At 43.0% G+C, this 27717-nt stretch overlaps 2 protein-coding genes across 3 annotated transcripts in view; one reads left to right on the forward strand and one right to left on the reverse strand.

Annotated features, from left to right (window-relative positions):
• On the forward strand, nt 1–24170 carry exosc5 (exosome component 5). Its single transcript, XM_072549313.1, has 6 exons — nt 1–159; nt 2675–2788; nt 8222–8343; nt 13994–14134; nt 15112–15201; nt 23747–24170. The coding sequence occupies exons 1-6, from the start codon at nt 63–65 to the stop codon at nt 23843–23845; spliced, it is 663 nt and encodes a 220-aa protein (XP_072405414.1). The 5' UTR covers nt 1–62; the 3' UTR covers nt 23846–24170.
• Nucleotides 24169–27717, reverse strand: part of tmem91 (transmembrane protein 91) — a 17104-nt gene continuing 13555 nt past the window's right edge. Inside the window, exons 4-5 of one of the 2 annotated variants that reach the window (XR_011952706.1) lie at nt 27305–27595; nt 24169–25358 (exon numbers count right to left, since the gene is read on the reverse strand). Coding sequence is in view for 1 of the 2 variants with exons in the window: in XM_072549312.1 (XP_072405413.1) it covers nt 27437–27595 (159 nt within the window). In the remaining variant the exon portion in view is untranslated. Of the gene's footprint in view, nt 27596–27717 lie in introns of both variants that reach the window. The other variant, XM_072549312.1, reaches the window with a different exon arrangement.

Genomic DNA, 27717 nt, shown 5'->3' on the forward strand with positions numbered 1-27717 from the left:
TTTTGATTGGTACATAGTATTGTCAGTCAGGAGCGGGGGCTTGACGACCGACGCTGCTCGGTATGGAGGCTGGTGCTGAGAGCCAGCAGCAATTGAGGCCTTTTGGCAGTGAACACAGTCTCCTTTCCAGGCCTGATGGCTCAGCTTGCTTCACACAAGGTGGGTGATAGCCCTTCGCTTTGGGAAGTCTCTTTTAGACCCTGCCTAGCCTCACCATCTCTTATTGGAATGTGGGACACTCTCTGTGGGATGACGGGAGAAGGAGGGTGGTGTGGGGAGTTTCTGGAAGGTTGTAAGGAGAGGCTCAATAAAGACAATTTAAATTATCATCTATCTTCTGGAGTCACAATATTATCTGACCCACTCTCAGTCTTGCATTCCCTCTCAAATTACTCAATTCTCATTCTCCCACGTTTCTGGTGTTTCCATATGTTCTTCTCTCATTCTTCTCCGCCCCAATGTGTACAAGTCCAGCCTACTCAATCCCTCCTCCTCAGACAATCTCCACCTCTTAATTCAACTGCATCCAATGCCAGGTTATCTTCCCTTTGATCGGAATGTTTCTTTCTCCCATAGTTCTGTGTAAATCCCAAACTAATTATACTGCTACTTGCTTTTCCCCCAACAGCATTGTGTCAATTTCAAAATAAAGTCGAACAGTTCCACCCTCTATCAATCTCATACACTGGTAATTCTACTGTACCACTCTCTTTCCCATTGGTTGTGGATGATACAATGCAATTTCACTGGTTGTGCTCATAGCTCTTTATCAATCCCACGCAATCATAGAATCATTAAAGCGAGAAGGCCTTTTGGCCCATTGTGACATGGATGCAACGTGAACGTGGTCCATTTGGCCCAACAAGCCTTTGTTGGGATGGCATGATGAGTCTGTGATTAGCACTTTTGCCTCAAAGTGCCAGCAATCCCAGGTTTGGTTCCAGCCTCTGGCGACAGGTCTAAGTGGAGTTTGCACATTCTCTCTCAATCTGTGTCGGTTTCCTCCGGGTGCTCCTGTTTCCTCCTGTAGTCCAAAGATGTGCAGGTTATGTGGATTGGCCCTTGCTTGAAATCTTCAAGAATCAACATTTGATTATTCCCATTGATAAATGTTCATAATCAGAGTGGCCAGATTGGAAGGTCATCCTTGGTTTCATTAACACTACCTGTAGATATGTTGGTGAAATACATTAGTCTGTGATACCAACACAACTAAAGCAGAACCTATGACTGAAGACTATTTTGCTTGCTATCTTGCACAACATTTATCTCGATTGGATGATCTGGTTATTACATTGCTGTTTGTGGGAGCTATGCATGATTTGTTACTGCTGTGTTTTAATATAAAATTTAGTAGCAGGAGTAGGCCATTTCAGCTCATGGACACTTGCTCTGCCAGTCAGTATGGTCATGACTGATCTGTTGGGCCTAACCTCCATCTTCCTGCTCATCTCCCTCAAGCCCTTAAAATCCCTACAGTGTGGAAACAGGCCATTCAACCCAATGAGTTCACACCCATCCTCCAAACAGTGTCCCACTCAGACCCATCCCCCTACCCTATCCTCCTGCATTTCCCATTGTTAAAGCACCTAACCCACACGAACCTGAACATGATGGGTAATTCAGCCATCATGACCTGTTTTCCTGTCTTCCTGACAGCCAGACTACTGCAACCACTAGGACTCATAACAGCACACAAACCAACAGCCACTCTCAGACAACAACTCACCAGGACGAAGGACCCGATACCCAGTATGAGCAAAACCAATGTAGTGTACAAAATCCCATGCAAGGACTGTACAAAACACTACATAGGACAAACAGGAAGACAGCTAATGATTGCATCCATGAATACCAACTAGCCACGAAACGACACGACCAGCTATCCTTAATAGCCACCCACACAGATGACAAGCAACATGAATTTGACTGGGACAACACTACTATTATAGGACAAGCCAAACAGAGAACAGCCAGGGAATTCCTAGAGGCATGGCACTCATCCACAGATTCAATCAATAAGCACATCGACCTGGACCCAATATACCGGCCACTGCAGCGGACAGCTGGAACTGACAACCGGAAGCGGCAGATTCAAACCACTACAAATGCTGGAGGAAAGATCACAGAAGCACTTCACAGGAGGCTCCCAAGCACTGAGGATGTCACCTAGACAGGGGACAAAACGTCTGCAACACAAATTCCCAGTTCGGCGAACAGAACCACAACAACGAGCACCCGAGCTACAAGTCTTCTCACAAACCTTGAAATTCCTCCTCCTCTCTATCTTAAACAAGAGATCCCTGGTCTTTATTCTCCCAGAAAGAGATGCATCCTCCTGGCACCCATCCTGTCAAACTCAAAGTCTCCCTGATCAATAAGTCATAAAAAAGCTTGCACATCAAAAAGAACGAAAGTGCTTTGAGGTGTCCTTTGGTCATGAAAGTTGCTATCCTATTTAAACAGCCGTCTTTTTTAAATCTTGTAAATGCTTCAGAGGTTTGGTTAAAAAATTGAACAAACTTTTTTTTTAAAGAATTAAATATTCTACCAATTTTCGCATTGGTGAAAGAGCAACTCTGTGAAGTCACATTGTCCGTGTGTTGCAATGTTCCCACTAAGCAATGTCAACTTATGTTTACAACCGCTTGGGTGTTTTCTTTGTAAATCCTAGGGGACACGACCGTCCTGGCTGCAGTGTATGGGCCGGCAGAGGTGAAAGTAAGCAAAGAAATCTTCGACAAGGCCACGCTAGATGTCCTCTTGAAGCCAAAAGTTGGATTGCCGAGTAAGTGATGAGTTTCAGAGACCTTTTTAGGAGAGAGAGTTTAAGTGAGGTTCCTGGGTGAAAACTCTATGAAGTTGCATGAGCGATGAGTGTGTTGAAATATGGGTAGTTACAGGGATTTTGTGTGATAGTCCTGGGGATGAATAAGGATGCTAAGATATCTAAAGAATGTAGGGAGCATATATAAGGTTAAGAATGTAAGAAAAAGGAGCTTTGCAGTCTCTTGAGCTTGTTCCACCATGTAATAAGATGATAGATGATGCTTGATCTTAGATCTGTTTTCCTGCTAGATCTCCATATCTATTGATTCTTTTAGGATCTGTATCAATTTGATCTTGCACATACACCTAATGATGAGCAACCACCAACCTCGAGGGCACAGAAAATCAAAGACTGTCCACTCTGAGTTAAGAGACCTCAATACAGTTTGAAATTATAGTGTTCTTGCCTTCTACCTTCACAGTCTAATACCCTTTTTCCACCAACATTTTTTGAAGAGTTGTGAACTCAATAAATGTTATAATAATGACTCTCTGATTGAGGTGCTAATTGAGGCTAGACAATGACCAGAATATCCTTTGAATCCTCAGAGCTGTACCACTAAGTCTTTTTACATCCACCCGAATAGATGGGTTCATGATTTAATATATCAGCTCAAAGAGGCCCCCTCTGGTGCAGTTGTTCCTCAGTACTGCAGAGGAGTATCTGCCTTGGTTTTTAATGTGGAGTGGGACTTCAAAAGGGGACCTTTTGGCTCAGAAGTCAGAGTGCTACCAACTCAGCTAAAGCTGATGCTAATCCTAAGAGTATGGCTCATAGCTGTAGTTCTCCTCTAACTAGGAGAAACAGCCTCTATCTAGCCTTGTCAAACACAGAAGGGGGGGTGGGGCATCGGCACTGGGGTGATGATGGGAGTTAGATAGTGCTGGCACTGTTGTGGAATTTTATAATATTCTGTGAGAGCAATACTTTGAAACACCAGAGAGAGTAGAGCTCCATAAGATGTGGGGATTAAACAAATTGATGTGGTGTTGGGTTGTTGCAAGATGAAAGGTTGGAAGTTATTACATGGGTACTTGTGTTTGTAGCTGGTTTGCGACAGATAATTTTCACCTAATTGGAATCTATTTCCACGAGAAGTCTAAGACGTGCTGATTTTTTTTGTTTCGTATTCCAAATACATTAGCGCTCTCTTGGACCATTTCTGAATTGGGAATAGCTCTGTGATGATAATATTAGTACAGTAAAATACAGTAATCTTATAGGCCAAGCCAAACAGAGAACAGCTAGGGAATTCCTAGAGGCTTGGCACTCATCCACAGATTCAATCAATAAGCACATTGACCTGGACCCTATATACCGACCACTGCAGCGGACAGCTGGAACTGACAACCGGAAGCGGCAGATTCAAACCACTACAAATGCCGGAGGAAACATCACAGAAGCGCTTCATAGGAGGCTCCGAAGCACTGAGGATGTCACCTAGACAGGGGACGAAACGTCTGCAACACAAATTGCCAGCTCGGCGAACAGAACCACAACAACGAGCACCCGAGCTACAAATCTTCGCACAAACTTTGAACTGTATTTTAAGTCGACTCCTGCAGTTTATTTGCTGGAGGTCATTGAGTACCCACAAATACTAGCAGCAGAGGGCATCCTAAACATTAGGTTTACTGGCAGCGCTGGTCAGAGTGGGATGTCTGGTACATCCTGGATTTTAAGTGTTTTTCTTGGTGCACAGCAAGAAGTTCCACTTATGAACAGAGTTCCATATAATTATATGGTTCGGGCTAGCGGGGGCCACTGAATAATTAGATGAGCTGACCAAAATAACAAAATCAAAGTAAAAATTGTGTTGGAAAGATTTTGTAGGGAAACAACAACGGAACAGGAATTAGGGAGTTTGTTTGAGAGAGTGGAACTGAGACTGCTGAATGGCTGGAAGAGATGCACACATGAGATCTGAAGTCAGAGGACTTAAGGAAGAGAACTGACATGGAAATGGGGAAATATCCCACACAGCTATGTTTAAATATCAAGAATTTTTCAAAACGTATGTTGTGTAACAAGGGGGAAAAAGTGGAAGCTCTGTGACCAACAACTTGTTGATTTGGTGTGTGGAATAGGCAGTGGATACAGTGCAGGATATAAAGAACCAGTGGAACTTATTAAAGTTACAGGTCACAAAACATGGAACCTGGGAGTCCAGGTGTGGGTTAACAGCAACAAAAGCATAGTTATCAGAGGATTTCTTGCTAATAACTAGTGCAAAGAAGTTGTTAATCTGCTGACAAAAACTTTGATTACAATTCATGCATGAATGCTTAATATGATAAGCATTATTCCAGTGACTGATTTCGTCTTCCATTCATACTGAGTGATATATGAATAACACAACACAGTTTCCCAGACTCTGACCACGTCATAGAATATTCTCTGATGTCAGAGAGAACAGCACATACTGCAGGGACCTGCTCCTGGCCTTCCGACCCTCCATGTAGCTGTATTGCTTCTGAGCCGATGTCAAACCAAGGTTAAATGTGATATGGCTCTATTCTTCCAAAATATCACTGTTTGTGTAATATATGGTTTGCATGTTTTATTGAGATGTCAGCTTTGATCCTTTTCAGCCCTTGCCTTGAGCTAAAGCTTCTTTTGTAAGAGCTTAGGCCAAATGTAGGGATAGCGTAGGGAACTTGTGCGTGGAGTCTGAGCAGATAGGGGATGACCTAAATGAGTTTTTTGCTTCGGTTTTCACCAAGGAAAGGGAACTTGTTGTAACTGAAAACTTAGAGGAGCTGGGATACAGTCTTGACCAGATCAAAATTGATGAAGTTGATGTGCTAGAAATTTTGGAGAAATTTAAGATTGATAAGTCCCCAGGGCCAGACCAGATTTATCCCAGGCTGCTCCGGGAAGTGAGAAAGGAGGTTGCTAATCCACTGGCGAGGATATTTGCCACCTCACTCTCCACAGGAGTCGTACTGGAGGATTTGGAAGGAGGCGAATGTTGTTCCTCTTTTCAAGAAGGATAATAGGAAAATCCCTGGCAATTACAGGCCAGTCAGTCTTACATCTGTGGTCAGCAAAGTTTTGGAAAGAATTCTGAAGGACAGGATTTATGACTATTTGGCAAAGCATAGTGTGATTAAAGGCAGTCAGCATGGCTTTGTGAGGGGCAGGTCATGCCTCACCAATCTTATTGAGTTCTTTGAGGAGATCAACGACGGTCGAGCAGTAGATGTGGTGTATGTGGATTTCAGCAAGGCATTTGACAGGGTTCCCCATGGTAGGCTCATTCATAAAGTCAGGAAGTATGGGAGATTTGGCCATCTGGATTCAGAATTGGCTGGCTGACAGCAGGCAGAGAGTGGTTGTAGATGGAAAGTATTCTGCCTGAGGTCAGTGTTGAGTGCTGTCCCACAGGGCTCTGTTCTTGGGCCTCTGCTCTTTGTAGTTTTTATACATGACTTGGATGAGGAAATTGAGGGGTGCGTTAGTAAATTTGCAAATGACACAAAGGTTGGAGGTGTCGTCGATAGTATAGTGGGCTACTGCAGGCTGCAGCGCGACATAGACAGGATGCAGAGCTGGGCTGAGAAATGGCAGATGGATTTCAACCTGGATAAATGTGAAGTGGTGCTTTTTGGAAGGTCGAACTCGAATGCTGAATATAGGATTAAAGACAGGATTCTTGGCAGTGTGGAGGAACAGAAGGATCTGGGTGTGCAAGTACATAGATCCCTCAAAGTTGCCACCTAAGCAGATAGGATTGTTCAGAAAGCACATGGTGTTTTGGCTTTCCTTAACAGGGGGATCAAGTTTAAGAGCCGCAAGGTTTTGTTGCAGCTCTACAAGTTCCTGGTGTCCCTGGTGAGACCACACTTGGAATATTGTGTCCAGTTCTGGTCGCCCTACTATAGGAATGATACAGAGGCTTTGGAAAGGGTGCAAAAAAGGTTTACCAGGACACTGCCTGGACTGGAGGGCTTGCCTTATGAAGAAAGGCTGAATAAGCTCAAACTTTTCTCTCTGGAGAGAAGGAGGAAGAGAGGAGAACTGATCAAGGTGTACAAAATAATGAGAGGAATAGATAGAGTCAATAGACAGAGACTTTTCCCCCAGGGCAGGATTGACTGGTATGAGTAGTAATAGTTTGAAGATATTCGGAGGAAGGTATAAAGGAGACATCAGAGGTAGGTTCTTTATGCAGAGAGTTGTGAATGCGAGGAATGCGTTGCCAGCTGTGGTGGTGGAAGCAGAGTCATTAGGGACATTTAATTGCTGGACATGCACATGGATAGCAGTGAGTTGAGGGATGCGTAGATTAAGTTACTATATTTTACGTTAGGATTAAACCTCGGCACAACATCGTGGGCCAAAGGGCCTGTGCTGTACTTTTCTATGTTTGCCTTACTCCCTATACCTGCTGTTTGTGTAGAGAGAGAAAATTAAATTTAGTCTACCAGAGGCTGATGTGCAATACAAAGTGATGCCTACAGGGTTCAGGTTGAGGTTACCATCTCCTTCTTGACCTCTTCCCCCTCTCAACTGTAATGCTATCAGAATTGTGTCTCCGTAATGAGAGAGCTGCCGTATGGTCTGGTAAGACTATGGTGCCTTCATCTAATCAAACACTAAATATGCTGACACAAAGGAATATCTTTTTAAATCATCTTCAGTATTTAAACGTGAAGGGTGTTAGCAGCACTCGGCTGATGGGATGAGGTACTAGTGCTGGCAGTGTGAGAGAAATGCAACTGAGATACTTCAATACCAGTTTGGATATTGGGCCTCTCAACCCAATCACTCGAGGTAGCACATTCAGCTCAATGAGCAATCGGTTACCTGGTGGAACTGGATGCAGAATGTTTGGTGAAGGGAGCCAAGTAAGAGCTTAGTAGAATAAATGTTACACAGAAGGAGGCCATTTAACCTTTCAGGTCCATGCTGGCTCTGTAGGAACTTGCACTTCACTGTCTCTGTCCTGGAAAGTTTATTTTCTGCAGATACTTATCCAAAACCCTTTGAATTGAATTTGCCTCCACCATGCCATTGCATTCCAGATTTTAAACATAAAAATACTTCAAAATGTTAATTGGTGAAGGTTCTAACTTAGCAAAAACTTATTGTGGGCCCCAGAGAGTGCATCCGTGTTTTTGTGTGATGGGGAAGGATCCCTCTGTTTTTAAAAGATGGGGCTACTGTGATGTATTACCATTGGGTCATAGCTGATGGCTCAAAATGAATCAACATTGGTTCTCTGGCAACAAACTGCATCTTAAAGGTGTTCTGAAAGAAATTTGTGTTTGCTATCCTGTTGTCACCTTTTAGACTATGGGCTGCAATAAATTTGAGTTTACCGATCGTTTCATATGTCTTTTGCAAACTTCCCCACTCACTCGGGCCTTTTTCTCTGTTTTTGCAAAGGTGTCTCTGAGAAGAGCAAGGAGCAGATGATTCGAAACACGTGCGAAGCCACCATCCTGACTGCTCTCCATCCGCGCTCTTCTATCACAGTCGTGCTGCAAGTCATCCATGACTCTGGATCTGTATCCTGACAGCGGTGATGGTTCAGCCAGTTTCCAACTGCGAAATGTCTGTCATCACATTTAAACCGTATCTGTCCTCAGAGTAACCCAAAGTGCTTTCTGGTCAATGAAATACATTTTGAAATGTTGTAACTTATGGAGGATGCGTCGCAGCCAGGTTACATACAGCAAGATCCCGTGTGCAGAAACATCCTGCAATCATCACCTTTTGGAAATGTTGGTTTAGGGATGATTTTATTTTTCTATTCACTGATGGGATATGGGTGTCACTTGCAATCTCTAATTGCCCAGGGGGCTGGTAAGCATCAACTACATTGCTGTGGGTCTGAAGTCACATATAGGCCAGACCAGGTGAGGGTGGCAGTTTACTTCCTAAAGGACATCAGTGAACCAGAGGGATTTTTCCAATCGACAATGGTTTCATGACCTTCATTAGACTCTTAATTCCATGTTTTTTATAAATTTGAATTGAAACTTTACTATCTGCCATGGTTGGATCCAAAACTGGGTCCCCAGAACATTACCTGCGTTTCTGAATTAATAGTCTAGCAATAATACCATTATGACAATGCCATCCCATTTAATATTTGCCACTAGACCGGGGAGTACCTAATGGTACACTAAACCCTTAGATAGATGACTCTCATGCACTGAGCCACAGTTTGAGTCGTAAAATAGTGAGCTTCAGGCCCACTGTAGTGACTTGAGCACGATAAACCTAGCAGACACTGATTTAACTTAATCTTTCAATCAATGTTTAAAACAAAGTCTCTGTCTGCCTCCCCAGGTGAAAGTAAAGCATCCAATTGCTGCTATTTCAGAGCAGATTGGGGGAGTCTTCCTCCACCACCACCACCACCACCACCATGTAAGCCCATGTTCTTATCAATAATTTCCCTTCAACATGTAACTTAGAAAAAGCAAATGATTATCCAATTAGTACAGTTCTAATCTGCCTATTTGTTTGTGCATTTGCAAGCTGTCAGCTCCCTCCTCCAGGAGCTGGAAGGGCTCAATCAGTGTGGCGAGATTGCTTCTCTTGACGCTTTCACCAACTGATCATGTTTTGTTTATGGTGGAAAATATAGACTTTATTTTAGTCCCAATCAGTGAAAGAGGCCAGGAATTATGATTCACCTGCTGTTCCACTTTGATAGCTAGTGACTCATTGAAGAAGGAGGTGTAAGTGCTTTTTATTCCTGATACCATTCTCAGCTGTAAATAATCTCATTTATTTTGAAACAGTTCATAACAAATGTTTCAGTGTTTTTTTTTAAGAAGCTGAAGAAAACAAATTATTTCAAAGAGCTTGGATCCTACTTACTCAGTCACTCCTGTTCCAAGCACCCATGGCAGCTTGGGCGATGCAAACACTGTGGAAGCAACAGCAACTTGGATTTTTATAGTGCCTTCAATGTTAGAAGGCACTTGACAAATGCTGTCATTGACATCCCTGAATCCCCCATTATCAACATCCGAGGTTAACTATTTACCAGAAACTGAATGGGACCAGCCATAAGCATACTGTACCTACAAGAGCACATAGAATCCAGGAATTCTCTGGTGCGTAACTTTCCTCCTGTCTCTCCAAAGTTTGAGCGCTGTCGAAAAGGCACAGGTTAGGAGTGTAACAGACTACACGGTACTTGCCTAGTTGAGTAGGACACAACTAAGACTTGAGAAGCTCCATACCAATGAGGACACAGCTTTCCACTTCATTAGCACCCTATACATCATCTTAAACATTCACTCCTTTCACCATTGACACATTGGTACACAGCAATGTGGACCATCTCAAAGATAAGTTGCAGCTACTCACCAAAGTTCCTTTGACAGCACTTTCCAAATCTGTGACCTCTACCACTTAGAAGAACAAGGGTAACAAATACAAAGGAACCTGCGAGTTCCCCTCCAAGCTACTCACTGTCCTGACTTGGAAAGATATCATTGTTCCTCTGCTATCACTGGATCACATTCCCAGAACACTCTCCCCAGCAGTGTGAGTGTTCCTATATCTTGCACACTGCAGCCTTTCAAGAGGGCAGCTCACCACCACCTTCAACAAGGCAGTTAGACATGGGCAATCAAAGCAGTGGTCCAGCTGGTGATCTCCACATCCCATGAAAGAATTTTTCACAAATCAGGCATCAGGACATAAGTGAAGAGGTGTAAGAACATAATTAGAGCCTTGGCAATTAAACTTCTAGTGGGCAAAGGAAATCAGGGATACACAATAGGCCTGGAAGAAGAGGTGAGCAGAAATATGTGCTGGGAGGGGCAGGGTTTTGAACACCAAAGTGAGACTTTTAATTCTAGTGACAGGTGATGGGTAAACCATTTTGGATGGAGTTAATGCAGTATGCAAGGTGAAGGACTCAAACTCATTACTAAACAGCACTTTGCCTCTGCCAATATTTGATGCCAGTTAAGTATATAAGCACCCTGTTGTTCACTGTGTGCCTTGACAATGGTGGTTGGGAGAACCTACAAGCTCCAGAGCCTGATTGCAATGTACAGTTAAGTCGAGAGTGTGGTGCTGGAAAAGCACAGCAGGTCAGGCAGCATCCAAGGAGCAGGAAAATTGACATTTTGGGCAAAAGTTCGAAAAGGCTGTCGGAAGGGCTTTTGCCTGATACGTCGATTTTCCTGCTCCTCGGATGCAGCCTGACTTGCTGTGCTTTTCCAGCACCGCACTCTTGACTCTAACCTCCAGCATATGTACTTTTGCCTATGTATAGTTAAGTGCCAATTGCAGGTAAGGAGATGTAAGCATAAGCTGCGGTGTGGGCCTCTCTTGAAAGGGTTTGAATCAAGGTCAGTTGAAGATAGTTTTCACACTTAGGCAGTCAACAAGATTAACATAGCTAGATTGCTGTTTGAGAAGCTTGAAATGTGGTCATTGTGTCCTCAAGCAGTGTTACAGGCCATCAACTAGAGCCACTAATTCCTGTTAATAACATCTTAATTAAATTGTTAAGACACAGAGATGAAAGGCATCAGGTGCTTCACACATGTGTGAAGTGAGACTGCTGGGAGAGTGGGTAGATGTTGGGTAAGAAGCAGGTGTAATGCATTCTTCATCAACTGGTTCGGATTGGATTAACCATTGTAAGCAACAGGTAATCTGCTGTGGCTGCGTGAGAAGCACTCCTGTCACTGAGTCAGGAGGTACGTTTTGAGTTCAAATCCCACTTCAGAATGTGAGCTCAAAAATCAAGGCCAATACCCTGGCACAGTACTGATTGAGTGCTGCATTGTTGGAGTTGCCACCTTTTTGGATAGGGCTTTCAGGTGAGGGCTACCGGGTGGATGTTTTGGGGGTATGCTGGGAATTGTCCCTGGTTCCCTGTTTGATATTTATCCTTCGATCAGCTTTATAGGATTGGTTATCTGGTCATTATCATTTCAGTGTTTGTGGGAAGTTGTGCACAACTTGGGTGTTATGTGCCTTAAATATAGATAACTATAGGCCAAAGTATGCAATTGCTTGCAAAACACTTTGTAATGGTCCAGCGGTCAAACCTTTAACGCACAGAATCCACAGGGAGATTACCTGTTGCATTGCCTATCAGTGATGCTGTGACATAGTTGCTCAGGGAATCTGTGACTTGCGTTGTTTCTTTGGATCAAAATTTTCAGGTTGAAGCAAACAAAATATCTGAACAAACACAAACCTTACATTTATATAGCACTTCTCATAACTTCAGGCCAATGTAGTACGTAGAGTCTTTTATGACAGAGAGGACCTTGGTCTGGCATCCCGTCTGAATGCCAGCACCTCTGACAGAGTTGTGCTGTCTCAATACTGCACTGGAGTTTCACCCTGGGCTCTTGTCTCATGACTATAGATTGAGACTTGAACCCACAATGTTATAATGTCGATGAGCATGCTGCCCACTGAAACATGGCTGGTGCTTTGGCACAGCTTTAATTTTGTAGCTTGCCATGTTTGATGTGTGAGAAAGGTGTTAAATATCCACTGTGGCCCAGATTTGGTGGTGTAAGGTGGAAAGGATGCCCATAGTGAAAATGGGAATTGATCTCAACAAGGATGTTGCCAAGGTTGGAGGGTTTGAGCTATCAATAGAAGCTGTGTTGGCTGTGGTTATCCTGGAGCGTCAGGGGCTGAGGATTGACTTTTATAAAGGATTATAAAATCATGAGGGGCATGAATAGAGTGGATAGCCAAGGTCTTTTCCACAGGTTGGGGGAGTCCAGTAGTAAAGGACATATGTTTAGGGTGAGAGGGGAAAGATATAAAAGAGACCCAAGGGGCAACTTTTTCATGCAGAGGGTGGTGTGTGTCTGGAATGAGCTGCCAATAGGTGGTGGAGACAGTTACAATTATAACATTTAAAAGGCATCTGGATAGGTACATGTATAGGAAGGGTTTAAAGGGCTAGGGCCAAATGCTGGCAAAACTAGGCATTTAGATACAGAACTCGCTTGAAGGTAGAAGACTGAGGGTAGTAGTGGAGGGTTGTGTTCAGACTGGAGGCCTGTGACCAGTGGAGTGCCACAAGGATCAGTGCTGAGTTCACTACTTTTCATCATTTATATAAATGATTTGGATGTGAGCAGAAGAGGTACAGTTAGTAAGTTTGCAGATGACATCAAAATTGGAGGTGTATTGGACAGCGAAGAAGGTTACCTCACATTACAATGGGACCTTGACCAGATGGGCCAATGGGCTGAGGAGTGGCAGATGGAGTTTAATTTAGATAAATGCGAGGTACTGCATTTTGGGAAAGCAAATCTTAGCAGGACTTATACACTTAATGGTAAGGTCCCAGGGAATGTTGCTGAACAAAGACCTTGGAGTGCAGGTTCATAGCTCCTTGAAAGTGGAGTTGCAGATAGATGGGATAGTGAAGAAGGTGTTTGGTATTTATTGGTCAGAGTATTGAGTACAGGAGTTGGGAGGTCATGTTGTGGATGTACAGGACATCGGTTAGGCCACTTTTGGAACATTGTGAGCAATTCTGGTCTCCTTCCTATCAGAAGGATGTTGTGAAACTTGAAAGGGTTCAGAAAAGATTTACAAGCATATTGCCAGGGTTTGAGGATTTGAGCTATAGGGAAAGGTTGAATAGGCTGGGGCTGTTTTACCTGGGGCTGGGGCATGGATAGGATAAATAGGCAAAGTCTTTTCTCTGGGGTCGGGGAGTCCAGAACGAGAGGGTGTAGGTTTACAGTGAGAGGGGAGAGATATAAAAGAGACCTATGGGGCAACATCTTCACGCAGAGGGTGGTGCCTGTATAGAATGAGTTGCCAGAGGAAGTGGTGGAGGTTAGTACGATTGCAACATTTAAAAGTCACCTGAATATAGGAAGGCTTTGGAGGGATATGGGCAGGGTGGGAATAGATTGGGTTGGGATATCAGGTCAGCATGGACGAGGTGGACCGATGGGTCTGTTTCCGTGCTGTACATTTCTGACTATGACTCTAAATGGGATTAGGTTAAAATATCTGGTTTGCATGGACAAGTTGGATCAAAGGGACTGTTTCCGTGCTGTATATTTCTATGACTGTATGTTCATGTATGCTTTAAATATTTTTTATTCCCCCACCCTGACTGTTTGCTAGTCTGTGTTGCATGAACTTTTATTTCGAAGCTTCCATGAGGACATCCTTAACTGACTGGAATAGCTGTTGGCTTGCTGCCTGAATGCAGCCTGCATGGCACTAATGGATGCTGGGCTGCCGATGAAAAGTGTTTTCTGCGGGGTCACGTGTGTGATTGACTCCAACGGAGACATCCTTTTAGATCCAACAACAAAGATGGAGAAGGTTAGTGGTGTGAAACACCAGGGCAGTAAAATCTCAGCAGGCAATGAGCCTGATTAAAAATATCTCCTCTGAAGCATTGGAAAATGATGCCTCCACATTGTGTTTAGGAATTTGCATTTATATCACCTCCTCGGGGCATCTCAAAGTGCTTTTAGAGTGAATGAATTCCTTTTGTAATGTAGCAAACACATTTTGCACACAGTCTGTAACTGGATGAGTGGCCAGGCTGTCTGTTTCTCGAGATTTGGACTGAAGGAGAAATACTGGGCTGAACGGCCCTTTCAGTTCATGCCCCAGGTCCTCTGTGGAACTTTGGTTTTCATCTGAAATATGGTACCTCCTGACAATGCGCACTCCTTCAGTACCACATTTAAGTGTCAGTTAACTTAATAGCTTAGGTTTATGTGCTTTGTCACATTTCCCCCCCCCCGCCCGCCCCATCTTCCCAATTTTGTTTTGTTTTTGCATGATATGTTCATGACAATGTGTGATGTTTTGAATTTTTTCGAACAGTTGAGCACATCCATATCTTATGCCCAGTGTCTGCACTGTACTTTCCATTGCTGTGTGGCTGTATAAGTGTGCAGCTTAGAATTAATGTTATGTACCACCAGTTTTCCTCTGTGTGGCTTATTTGTTGCCGTGCATTGTCCCTTAAATATTGCTGCATGGTTGCCCATGTGTATCTTCAAGGGAGCTTTGGTCATGCTTGGCCTAACTTACTGTGTTGCGCAGTGAGTTCTGTGCAGTTGTGCACCCACTCAGCTTCCAGGAAGCACTGGTGGAATCCAAAGCCATACCCTCTGATCTGGGCAACATTGCTGCCAACTGAACCAAGCTGACGTGTGAAAGGTTACATGTGAGGAGTCAGTTCTGGCTGGTTTGACGAGCATTATTGAAAGCTATTAATCCTATATGAAACTGATGCTAGCTTCACTGTGCTGAAAACTCCCTGTCTAATTGCATGTTGGTTTCAGGAGGCTGCTGCTGTTCTGACATTTTCCATCGACAGTGTTGAGAAGCAATTGCTGATGTCGTCCACAAAAGGGTTATACTCTGTTGAAGAGGTAAGCTTTAAGGAAAGTTATCGCAGCCTTTGTTTCTTTCCACAAGGTTCTGTCAAATCCTGATGCCAGCTACACATTCCTATCATAGCTGAATGACATGATACAAGAGGGTTATGGCTCCATGTAATGAAAGGGCAGAACTATATATATTTCATGTTCAATGACCTGCATGGATTTTGTGTTAGTTTATCTATTGCATTTCAGGCTGTACCTCGACAAGCATCAACTTCAGTGACATAGATTACAGCACACAAGTTTTGGCAATTACAGCAAATCTGATAACAAGAAGTTAAGAGGAATTGACAGGTCTCAGCAGTGTCCTCCTGGTCTGAGGTCTGGTGATAAGTAGGTTACCATCTCATGCTCTCCAAAAGTGCATCCAAGCCATGACTAGGAGGTCAGCTACACAACACTCAAGAAGTTGGACTCCATTGAGGACAAAACAGCTGACTTGTTAAGACCCAGTCCACCACCTTTACCTGTGACTCTCTCCACCACCCACACACCTCAGTTTCACTGTGTACACTATACAGGATGCAATGTAACAACTCACCAAGGCATCTTTAACAGCACCAAATCCATAACCACCTGAATCTGGAAGGACAGGCACATGGAAACACCACTGCCTCCAAATAATATATCAACTCGGTTTGGACTTCTATTACTATTCTTTAATTATTACAGAGCCCCAAATTCTGAAATTTTCTGCTTGACAAGTTTGAGTGTCTTTAGAAGCTTACTCTCTGTTAATATCTCTATATTAAAAAGAACTTCCACATGTGGATCCTTTGATCCATTATATGAAGACTTACATAGATTGTGCAACACAGGAATAAACCATTAGCCAAACATGTCCATTTTGTTACCTTTTGCTTTATTCAAACCTCATCCCATCCTACCTCATCTAACGATATCAATTTCTGTTATTCCCCAGTGAAGAGAGATTGGGAATGAGACTTGGAGCACGGGTGGTTTGGGTTAACTGTTTCCAATATTACGTGCTTATTATATGTCTTTTGACTATTTGCCCTTGGGTGCATGTGAGAACCACACATTAAAGGGTAGACCAGATGAAACACCACTCTGTTCCAGAGAATCCTGCACGAGCAGCCACTGGAGAAACGTAATTTTGAGAGCTAGGCCAAATCTCCATGTTTTTCCCCCTTTTCTTCACAACTGTGGAATTGTAAAACTGAAAGACAATGAGCACCTTCCCCTGCTTCTCCCATGCTAATTCTTCATGTCTCCACCTTGGAAGTGTCACAGCCAATCATGGCAACAATGTAGCTGTGCTCCACTCTGCATTCAAGGACACGTGTAGAGACACCCACCAGTGAGATGTTCTGGGTAGCGATCAAGAGCAGAGCCTTGTCTGAGTTTATTTTGAAGGGGGTGGGTTATTGAGTTGTTGTAGCCCAGGAAACATAGACCAATGTAAGCAATCTTGTTACCGCAGTGACCGAGGTGACAGTTGAGCATGTAGCACAGGATTGAAGTCAGTGGGAAAGGGGTCAAACCTGGTCCTCTCACCCAACCTTCTTCAGTGGCTCAGAGCCACATTGTCACTGAATTTCATCAGTTGTCGCATAGTGAAATAGCTGCAAGATGAAAGGCATATGTCATTTAGAAAGTACAGGAAGCTAGGAGAAGGTGGAGGGGCGGTTCTGTTAATTAATGATGACATGAACACAATAGAGAGGCATGACCCAGATTCAGGAAATGAGGATGTAGTAGTGATTTGGGTTGAGATGTGAGAAAAGACAAAGGCAAGAAGTGTCTTACGGGACACAGACCTCCTAATAGTAACCACACAACCAAAGCATAAAAGAAGAAACCATGGGAGCTTATTAGAAAGGTATAGCATGTGGATTTAATCTACATACAGACTGAAAAATCAGCTGGGCCAAAGTAGCCTGGGTAAATCAAGAATGTTTTTGAGATAGCTCTTGGTATGTCATACTCTGGAGTCAACCAGAGAGCAGGCTACACTAGATCTGGTATTAAGAAATGCAGTTGGATTAATTAGGACTTCTATAGTGAAATGACCTCCAAGGTAGCAATGAATATATATGATTAGATTTTCCTTTCATTTTGAAGGAGACAAGTGGATCCAAGTCTGGTGTTTTAAAGTTGACTAAAGACCAATTATGAGGCCAGTAGTGCAGAGGGAACTAAAGTGAACTGGCAACTCGGGGTTAAGGGATAGAGATGCAATGGCGGATATTTTGGAATACATAGAATTTTTCTTTCTTGTTGAAATGCAACTATTCTATCGGAGGTTTCACATTCTGTGGTTAACTAAAAGTGTTAAAGCTTATATCAGATTTAAAGAGGATGTGTATAATGACGTAGGTGTGGGTTGGAGGTCAGAGATTGGACAGAAAATACAACAGCAAAGAGTGATCAAGAGATTAAAAGAAGGGTTAAATTAGAGTAGGAGAGAAAGCTAACTAAAATTTGAAACCAGTTTCTATAAAGATTTATAAGAGTTAACAAAGCGAGCATTGGTCCTACAGAAAATAAGGTGATAGCAGATTTTCCACTTTTGGTAGCAAGAAAAGATGGTAAGCATATTTTTTGAAATAGTGTGTGGTGAATAGAAAATTGGCTAATGAACAGGAAACAGTGAATAGGAATAAGGAATTCTTTTTCAGGTTGGCCACCTGTAACTGGTGGGATTACACAGGGATTACAACCATTTACAATGAGTATTAGTGACTTGGAGGAAAGAAATGAATGTACTTTAATCACATTTGTGCATGACATAAAAATAGATGGAAAGGCAAGCTGTAAGATGGATACAAGCAGTCTACAGAGATATTGATAGATAAGTAAGTGGGCAGAAAGTTGGCAAACAGTATAATGTAGGAAAACATGAAGTTCATTTTGGAAGGGAGAACAAACAAACTATTATTTAAACAGTGAAAAACTGTAGGAAGCTGCAGCACAAAGGGACTTGGAGCACTTGTGCATGAATAACAGAAAGCTAGTTTACGGGTGCAGCAGGTAATCAGGAATGTTGGCCCTTATTTCAACAGGTTTGGATTATAAGAGTAGTGACGTTTTACTGCAACTGTACAAGGTGCTGATGAGAACATATCTGAAATAATATGAGCAGCTTTGGTTCCCTTATTTAGAGAACTATATTATTTCATTGGAGACAGTTCAGAGAAGGTTCACTATGATCCCCTGTAGGATTGCCTTATGAGCAAAGGCTAAGTAGGTTGGGTCTCTATTCACTGGTGTTTAGAAGAATGAGAGATGATCTCATTGAAACATATTGGATTCTTAAAGGACTTGACAGGGTAAATGCTGAGAGATGTTTTCTTCATGGGACAGTCTGGTGGCATAGTCTCCATAAATGGGCACCAATTTAAGACTGAGATAAGGAGAAATTTCTTCTCTTCAAGGATTGAGAGTCTTTGGAATTGCTTTCCACAGAGAACTGTGGCAGCAGGTACCTCGTGTATATTTAATAGATTCTTCACAAATCGGGGAATCGAGCGTTATGGGAAAACGCAGGAAAGTGGACATGAGGGATGTCAGATCAGCCATGATCTGTTGCGTGGCAGAGCAGGCTCAAGGGGCTGAACTGCTTACTCCTGTTCCTATTTCTTATGGTCTGAAATATTCAGAGATTAGAGCTCTGAGAAAGCAGAGGAATCTGGGTATCTAGTGCATGAATAGCAAAAGGTTCCTATGCAGGTACAGTAAGTAATTTGAGAAGTGATGTCACAAGGAATTTTGGGCTACGGGGAGAATGCGGGTAAGTGGAGTTGAAATGCCCATCAGCCATGATTGAATGGCGGAGTGGACTCAATGGGCCGAATGGCCTTACTTCCGCTCCTATGTCTTATGATCTTACGAATATAAATGTTATAGTTTATTGCAAGTGGAATTGAATACAAAAGTCGGGTGGTTGTGTAGTTCTTCTGGAGTAGTGTGTACAGTATTAGTCTTTCCTAAACATGGATGTAAATTTAAAGTTTAGAAAAGGTTTACTCAACTAAAATCTGGATTGGGCGAGTTGTCTTATGATGTTTGGGGAGTCTTGACAGAGTGGATGTCAAAAGAGCGCTTTCTTTGTCTTGTGGAAGAACCGAGAACGAGGGTTCATTATTTTAAAAATAACAAGTCACACATTTAAGACTTGAAGATTTTAATTTTCTCTGAGGGTCGCGAGTATTTGGAACTGTCTTCCTTGAGGTGGTGGAAATAGAGTCTTTGAATGTTTTTAAGGCAGAGGTGGATAGATTCGTTGTAAGCAAAACCTGAAAGATGATTGAGGATAGACAGGAATGTAAAGAAATCAGGACAGCCATGGTTTTATTGAGTTAAAAATCACTCACAACCAGGTTATAGCCCAACAGGTTTATTTGGAAGCACTAGCTTTCAGAGCGCTGCTCCTTCATCAGTAGCTGTGGAGCAGGATCATCAGACACAGAATTTATAGCAAAAGATCACTGTCATGCATTCAACTGATACAATATATTGAACAAACCTAAATTGCTGTTAAGTCGTTCATCTTTTAGAATGGATTGCAGATTTTGGTTCATTAATATGTAAATCTCAGAACTTCTTTCAAATCACATTCCCGAGATAATTTAGTTCTAGGTCTCATGATCCTGCTCCACAGCTACCTGATGAAGGAGCAGGGCTCCAGAAGCTATTACTTCCAATTAAACCTGTTGGATTATAACTTGGTGTTGTATCATGGTTGTATTGGAAATTGTGCAGGCTCCATTGCTTCCAAATCACATGTTCTTACATATGATTAGATTCCCTACAGTGTGAAAACAGGCCCTTGGGCCCAGTTCACACCGACCCTCCGAAGAGTAACCCACCCAGACCCGTTTCCCTCTGACTAATGCACCATGGTCAATGCACATCTTTGGACTGTGGGAGGAAACCCATGCAGACACGGGGAGAATGTGCAAACTCCACACAGACAGTCGCCCGAGGCTGGAATCGAACTTGGGACCCTGGTGCTGTGAGGCAGCAGTGCTAACCACTGAGCCACCATGCTGCCCCAGTAAGTAGCTTGTCAGTCAGAGAAGGCCATGGGAAGACAGTGCTGCTTGCAGTGTGCTGTTGTGAGGTAGGCAGGGCACTGACAATGCAGAATATACTGTGCACACCCTGTTTGAAGGGTAAAAACAGAATTGAAAAGCTAAGTAAGCACTTGTGTTGGATACTGTCAGCCTGTCCCACTTTGGCCACTAGCTAGTGATGAAAATCTGTTAATTAGATTGCACAACGGGTGCCTTGCTGTAATTGGCACTTCAAAGCAAATTAGTTCTGTTAGAGAACTGGGCTTTGATTATTTCTTTTCATCTACAGCCTTTCCACTATCCTCTTGTTGAATATAAGTTGCCCAATTAAAAATTAAGAGATATAACATCAAATTGAACACTTGTCCTGTTGTTGAGGTATTATACCATCCTGGTTAGTGATGTCTCATTTATAAGTTGGAACCTCCCGCAATGCAGCAATCCATCAGGAGATATTATACTGCAGTCCCTGAGCTACAATTAGAACCCAATCTGACTCCAAAGTGAGCGTGATACCTACTTAGCCCCAACTGAAACTTAAATTAGCTGGGGCTGTTTGTAATGACCTTGTTTCCTCGTGTAGCTGATGCTCACCAACGGGGTACAGGCCAGGGATGGTACCTAGCATCTTGCTAGGTCTGTGTGACTCAACACTGCCTTCACCCATAGGATAATAATGTTGCTCATTGTCCAAATAGTGTTTCCGTTCAGAAAAGATTTACAAAGATTTGCCAGGGTTGGAGGATTTGAGTTATAAGGAGAGGCTGAAAAGGCTGGGGCTGTTTTCCCTGGAGCGTCGGAGGTCTAGGGGTGACCTTCTAGAGGTTTACAAAATTGAGGGGCATGGATAGGGTAAATAGGCAAAGTCTTTTCCCTGGGGTCGGGGAGTCCAGAACTAGAGGGCATAGGTTTAGGGTGAGAGGGGAAAGATATAAAAGAGACCTACTGGGCAACTTTTTCATGCAGAGGGTGGTACGTGTATGGAATGAGCTGCCAGAGGAAGTGGTGGAGGCCGGAACATTTGCAACATTTAAGAGGTATTTGGATGGGTATGTGAATAGGAAGGGTTTGGAGGGATATGGGCTGGGTGCTGGCAGGTGGGACTAGATTGGGTTGGAATATCTGGTTGCCATGGACAGGTTGGACCGAAGGGTCTGTTTCTATGCTGTACATCTCCATGACTCATTGTAATGAAAGCCTGTCTGCATCCAGAATCTGTCAGTTCTAATTACCCCTTAATAATCTGCAAGTATGTAGTTTGAATTGCAAACTGATTACTTATAGAGTACTGTGGGGTAGAATTCTATGCACCTCCTGCTTGATGTTGGGCAGAGTGAGGCAGTCTGTCGCCTGCTGTGAACAGGCTGTGTGGCATGTGGTTTCGTCAACAGACGTGCAGGTTCATTGCTGTCTGACCTCTGTGAACTTTCTCATTCTTTAGCCACTTTCTCAGAAAAGATATGGTCTGAGTTGTGACTCGAAATAGCTGGAAACTTGTGTGCTTGGTGAACTACACTCTCAGTGTACAGCTGTGAGTGTGCATCCTCATGTTGAATGTGCAAAAGGATATTACCAAAACTCTGAAGTTATAACTGTCCGGGAATATTGAACTGATTACTTCTCTATTCTCTCTTTTTTTAACAAAGAAATGACAAAGGGCGACTTTTAATAGAAATCTTGATAATTCTGATTGGTTCGATAAAATGGATGTAAATAAGCTGTTTCCAATTCTCGAGAATCCACAATGTAGGGGACATAGTTATAAAATAGTCACTAATAATTTTGATAACGAGATGTGGAGAAATGTATTTCCTTAGAGAATGGTCAGAATGTGCAAATTGAAGGCACATGGAGTGTTTGGGGCAAATGACATAGCTGCATGTAAATGAAATCTCAATATACACGAGTGAGAAAGAAATTGAAAATTTTGTTGATGGAATTAGATGATGGAAGGACAGGAAGGGTCATATGGAACATTAACTCTAGCAACAACAAATGATTGCTTATATTTGTAGTGAGTTTCAAATGTAGTCAGACATCTCATGGTCTGTGCAGCAGTGTTTCCAAACAACATTTGATGCTGAGTGATGTCGAGGTGACTCAGAAGTTTGGTTAAAGAGCATCTAAATTTAAGAAAGAGCTGGCAAGATTTTGGGAAAGCAATCTTGGGGGATAGGCAGCTGATGACATAGACTTTCCATGATAATCTAAAGTCAAGAAAGTGCAAGAGATCAAAATTGGAGGTGTGCACTGATCTCAGAGTTGGAGGTGTTGGACCTGCCACACAGTGTGCTTAAATTCTTATGTTCAGCAATAGAATTGTGAGTCGACTCCTATCATCAAAAATATTTGGTATTTGAACACACTTAATATTAGAACAATAAAGTATACTATAAACTAATGAAAAATAGTACAAACTACCTTATGCTTTAACTTAACTTTGTGCAATCGTGTACCACCACACGAGAACATGGCTGGACTCCATGTGATGATGTCATCGTCTTCTAATGGTCTCTGAGGTGTCTTCTCTTTCAGTGGTTATTCTTGTTACCGCACTGAGAGGGGTTTTGTGGAGATTGTTATCCTTCCGAGTCTTCGCGCCCTTTTGGGAGGATCTTGAGAATCTGCCAATGGATTGATCAGGTTCGATTTCCTTGATCAATCAGACCCAAACAGGTGTTGGCTCATTGATGGCAGGGTGACCCTTAGGTGTCCATTATGGTAGGTGTAGGGTGCATGTAGCCTCCTCCAAATAAAGGTGCTAGGCGCCTCCGTGTCTAAGGAATGACTCACTGCTCCTAATTGTCCTGAGGGCGACATTCTTTTGTCCCATTTAAGTCCAACTTTGGGTGTGTATTATTGCAGAGTCTGCAGCTGTCAGGTTTGTTTGCAAACAGTCTATGGGCAGCTGCAGCCTGTCTGGATTCTGCAGGATGGGGATTGATACAGTCACTCTAGTCAAGGTTGGCTTCCACTTCCCAAACTACTTTAATTATTGTCCATTCTTTTGCAACTCCATCATAAGTTCATTATTTCGGGTGGTCTGTCCGGCCACAGTGGTAACGTTCCTTCTAATGTTTTTTGTTAGTGAGTCCACTCGTTAAAGTATGTGAACCTTCAAACCTTTTTGTACAGCCGCACATGCAGTAACTTGGAGGTACTTGGCCAGTTATAAGGAATATCAGTTTTAGAACTGGACTTGGTTTCAGAGATAGGGTATGGATAGGTGTTGTGATGAACAGCTTATTTCTGTGCTATAAATTCTGGATAATAGGTGTAGTTTAATCAGTCCCTGCCTTCCCATTCCTCTCTGTACAATTTTCTAATCATCCCAAACATGTCTGTTATACTGCTGATGTTTTATATTTATACAGTTGCGTTTTTCAATGCTAAGATTTTACAGGGGCCCATCCTTCTGGCTGGAGTTCTGTTAGGAAGAGGAGGGAAAAGGCCATCTCCATGATATTGCTAATGCGCTTATCTCTCTTACACAGCTCCAACAGTGTGTCGCAATGTGCCAGAAAGCTGCAGAGAAAATCTTCCAATTCTACAGGGATTCGGTGAGCAGGAAATACTCGAAAATGAGTGACTAGAGATGGGAGCAGTAGAGTGCTTAAGGGCCTTCAGGAAAGCCAAGAGCCATCAAGTTCAGAATGAAGCCAACGGACAGTCTCTGATGGAGAGCAATGAATATTCTGTTTATATCCTGGTCCTGAGCCTTCCATGATCACTGAGCCCTCGATGATCAATCCTGTGGATAGCTGTGGGTATTCTGAGCTGGTCTGAAAGAAACAGTAACTCTCAGCTGTTTCAGCACTTTGGCACATTACACACTGTACTTTGAACACTTGCAAAGCATGTATTTGGGAGTCAGGAAGAAGGAACTTTTTTTTAAAAATAAAGTTTAATGGTGAAGAATTACAGTGTTGTTTCATGCTAGTTTTACAATTTCCATTCTCTTCAGATCTGAGAAATAATGGTTACAACAAATGAAAACCCATTGCAGTCATTGGCAAATCTGGTCAAAGTGCCAGCCCTGGAATCACTGCTTTCTTGTGAGGTTTAAAGGGTGTTTGTTTGGTTGTTCCTGCCTTCTGTATCTCAGTAATAGAATTGCAGTCCTGTGCCAGTTTTCTCTTTCCACCCTGATGGTACTAACTGTCTTCAGGGGATAGGCAATTGGGATGTCCACTCTCCCTTGGGCACTGTCTCTCCTCATGGTACAGCTTGCCTTGGGTACCCGCTATCCCCCAAGGTGCAGGCTGTCTGGGTGACGTCGCTCCCAAGGGTAGGAGTTCCCTTTGGCATTGTCTCACCCTGGCACCCAGCTTGCCCCCAGGGCACACTCTCTCCCTGATGCACTGAGTTGGCTGGAGCACTCACACTCACTGGGTATAGGATTCCCAGGATAAGCATTGTCTGGGGCACTCTGTCCCTTGGGATCCAAATTGTGTTGCCCAGGATAACACGACTGTATGGGACAGGGGAGATGCAACAGTAGATCTTATTGAAACTGGTAAAGCTGCAAGTGGGGCAGTTTGTGCTTCTAATGTTGACTGGTCTTCAACATGAGTTGGGCCGATAAATGTTCCTCAATTCCCCTATCAATGAATGAATGCATAAAACACGTGGCCTCTGTGGGGTTTGGGATTAATAGAGATTATTATAATTTGGGAAACAAATGTCCTGTTCCAAGGACTGAGCAGGGTGAAGATTGCTATTGACCAGTCCCAACAACTCAGTCAGGTACCTGCTGATTACAGTAATGTCTCCAGCTGCTTTGGAAGTTATTTTGAAAGAAATGTGAAGGATTGATCAACCCAAATCAGGTCTCCCACAAGATCATAGTTTACCACTGAAAAGTATGCCCTTAGCACCAGAGAGGAACTTTTTACTCTGCGTATCTAACTCATACTGTACCTGTCTTGATGGAACCCAATTGGATTTAAATTTTCTTGCTTCTGCCCTTGAACTACATGCGGCCAAGCTGTGTGTGATGGTGGCTGCAGCAGGATTTCCCCACATTTGTATTTGTGAGGATGATAACTTTCATTGTCATATCATCTTTGGGTAGCTTGCTTATGCACAAAGTAGCTGCCGCATCTCCTGCATTGCAACAGTGAAAGTAACTTATTCAGCTGGAAAGGTTTTAGAATGCCCTATAGTCATAGAGAAAGCTATGGAAATGTGAATTCTTTCTTTAAATGTGGAGTGAAGGTGGCATTTGATATGCTTGCCTTTATTGCTCAGTCCATTGAGAATAGGAGTTGGGAGCTCTTGTCCGATAGAGACACAATATTGGTGAGGCCAGTATTGGAATACAGTGTGCAATCCTGGTCTCCTTGCTAATTGGAAGGATGTTGTAAAACTTGAGAGGGTTCAGAAAAGATTTACAAGGATGCTGCCAGAGTTGGAGGCTTTGAGCTATAGGGAGAGGCTGGGGCTGTTTTCCTGGGAGTGTCAGAGGCTGAGGGGTGACCTTTATAGAGGTCCACAAAATCATGAGGGGTGTGGATAGGGTAAATAGACAAGGTCTTTTCCCTGGGGTGGGGTAGTCAAAACTAGAGGGCATTAGGTTTAAGGTGAGAAGGGAAAGATTTACAAGGGACCTATGGGAAAATGTTTTCATGCAGAGGGTGGTGTGTGTATGGAATGAGCTGCCAGAGGACGTGGTAGAGGCTGGTACAATTACAATATTGAAAAGGCATCTGGGTGGGTATATGAATAGGAAGGGTTGAGAGGAATGTGGGTCAAATGCTGGCAAACATTGTTAAATTTATTGAGGATATCAGGTCGGCATGGTCAGTGAAAACACCACAACTGTCACTTTCCACACCAATTTGGACAAGGTATCATTAAGTACCTCCTTTGTCGCTAGGTCCAAATCCTAACACTCCACCCCAATATCACAGGGACTTGCCTTCACAAAAGACAAAACCGCTTTAAGAAAGAAACCATCATCATCGTCACCTACTCAACAGTAACTAGGGATGAGCCATAAATATCGACCTTGCTAATGACACCCACATCTCTGGAATGAATTTTCCAAAAAAATTTGTGTAATATTATGCTGGTGAATATAGTTGATGTCACATTTCTCATTTTAAAACACTTTCAGTAAATCTAGTGTTTATTCAAATGTAAATTGCTCCATTCTTTATTCCCTTCTCTGTCAAATACTATAATCCCACCTTGAAATCTAAAAGCTTTTCGCTCTTGCACTTATCTTAGTTGCTGCAGTCTATTCCAAGTGATTAGCAGCAGCAGCAGAGTGTTATGATCTTCACTGCAGTTAATGTACGCATTTCTGGCACTGGGGGAGGAGAAAATAATTTGAGCCCTCGATGTGGAGCTTGAGAAAGAGTGCACTGAATTTGTGGGATAGCCTTCAATGCTCTTGGTTGCAATGGGAGTTGCACTCTATTCCAAGGAATGTTTTACTTTGGCTGCCAATATTTTGCAAGTGTTGGAATCTTTAACATAGTATTGCAGGTAGGTTCTAACTAGAGTATTGTATGGCATTAGCAAGATCTCCCTACATTTATACTCCATTTGCTTTGCAATAGCCACTATGGTAATGTAGGAAATATAGTAACCTATTTGCATACAGCAAGCTCCCATGTGACAATGACCAAATTACCGGTTTTTGACATAAATATTAGTCAGTACAATTGAGGTGAACTCCTTTGCCCTTAAGAGTGCTATGATAGCTGTTACAACCATCTGAGAATGGCTATTAGTTAAATATCTCATTCAGAAGGTGACAGGTCCAACAGTGCAGTACGCTGTCAGGAATGGCATTGGGTGTGAACTCAAATCTCTGGAGTGAGGCTTGAAACCACAACTTTTGAAACTCTGTTACAGACAATTATATACATACAACATGATGGGAATTCTGATCCCTGATTTAGTCTAGGTTCCCTGAAGATGGAACCTTCCATTTATTGTTGATCAAAACAATTGTTGGATCAGCGAAATGGCTGAGACACTCACAAGATGTTCCACAAAGCAGCGTGACCTCCATTCAGACCTTGCAGCTAAGAGTTGGTTACCTTTAGACAGATAGTAGATGGTTCTCCTGATGGGCTGTCTGGTATCACAGCCCTGTGGGAGTCAGAATCTGCCCAGCAAGTCTCTTCTCAGTCTCTGCTCCTGTGGAGCCTAGACCCTTCCAGGCTCTGGCACTACGAGTGCCCATTCTTTGCCAAGTATATCACCAGAGCCACCATGCCTCCGATGTAGGTGCAGACCCCAAGAGCAATAGAACAGATGGCTGTGCACAGAGCTTTCCTGGAGGCAGAGCTGGCCTGTCGATAGTCCCCTTTGGCTGTAGCTTTGCTGGTCTGCAGAGCACGAGGTGAGAAGGAAATTGTTACATAGAAGGAACAAAAAACTGAGAAGTAGTCAAAGTTAATACAATGTCCTGAGAAATGAGGGTAACCAAAGCTGCTTGTTCAACAACAGC

Source organism: Chiloscyllium punctatum, chromosome 29 (assembly GCF_047496795.1).
Source record: "Chiloscyllium punctatum isolate Juve2018m chromosome 29, sChiPun1.3, whole genome shotgun sequence".
NCBI classification, from domain to species: domain Eukaryota; kingdom Metazoa; phylum Chordata; class Chondrichthyes; order Orectolobiformes; family Hemiscylliidae; genus Chiloscyllium; species Chiloscyllium punctatum.

Coding starts and splice junctions, on each gene's coding strand:
- exosc5 (XM_072549313.1), top strand. CDS start 63: ATGGAGGCTGGTGCTGAGAGCCAGCAGCAATTGAGGCCTTTTGGCAGT. Junction 160..2,674: donor CTCAGCTTGCTTCACACAAG/GTGGGTGATAGC, acceptor TGTAAATCCTAG/GGGACACGACCGTCCTGGCT. Junction 8,344..13,993: donor TCATCCATGACTCTGGATCT/GTATCCTGACAG, acceptor TGACTGGAATAG/CTGTTGGCTTGCTGCCTGAA.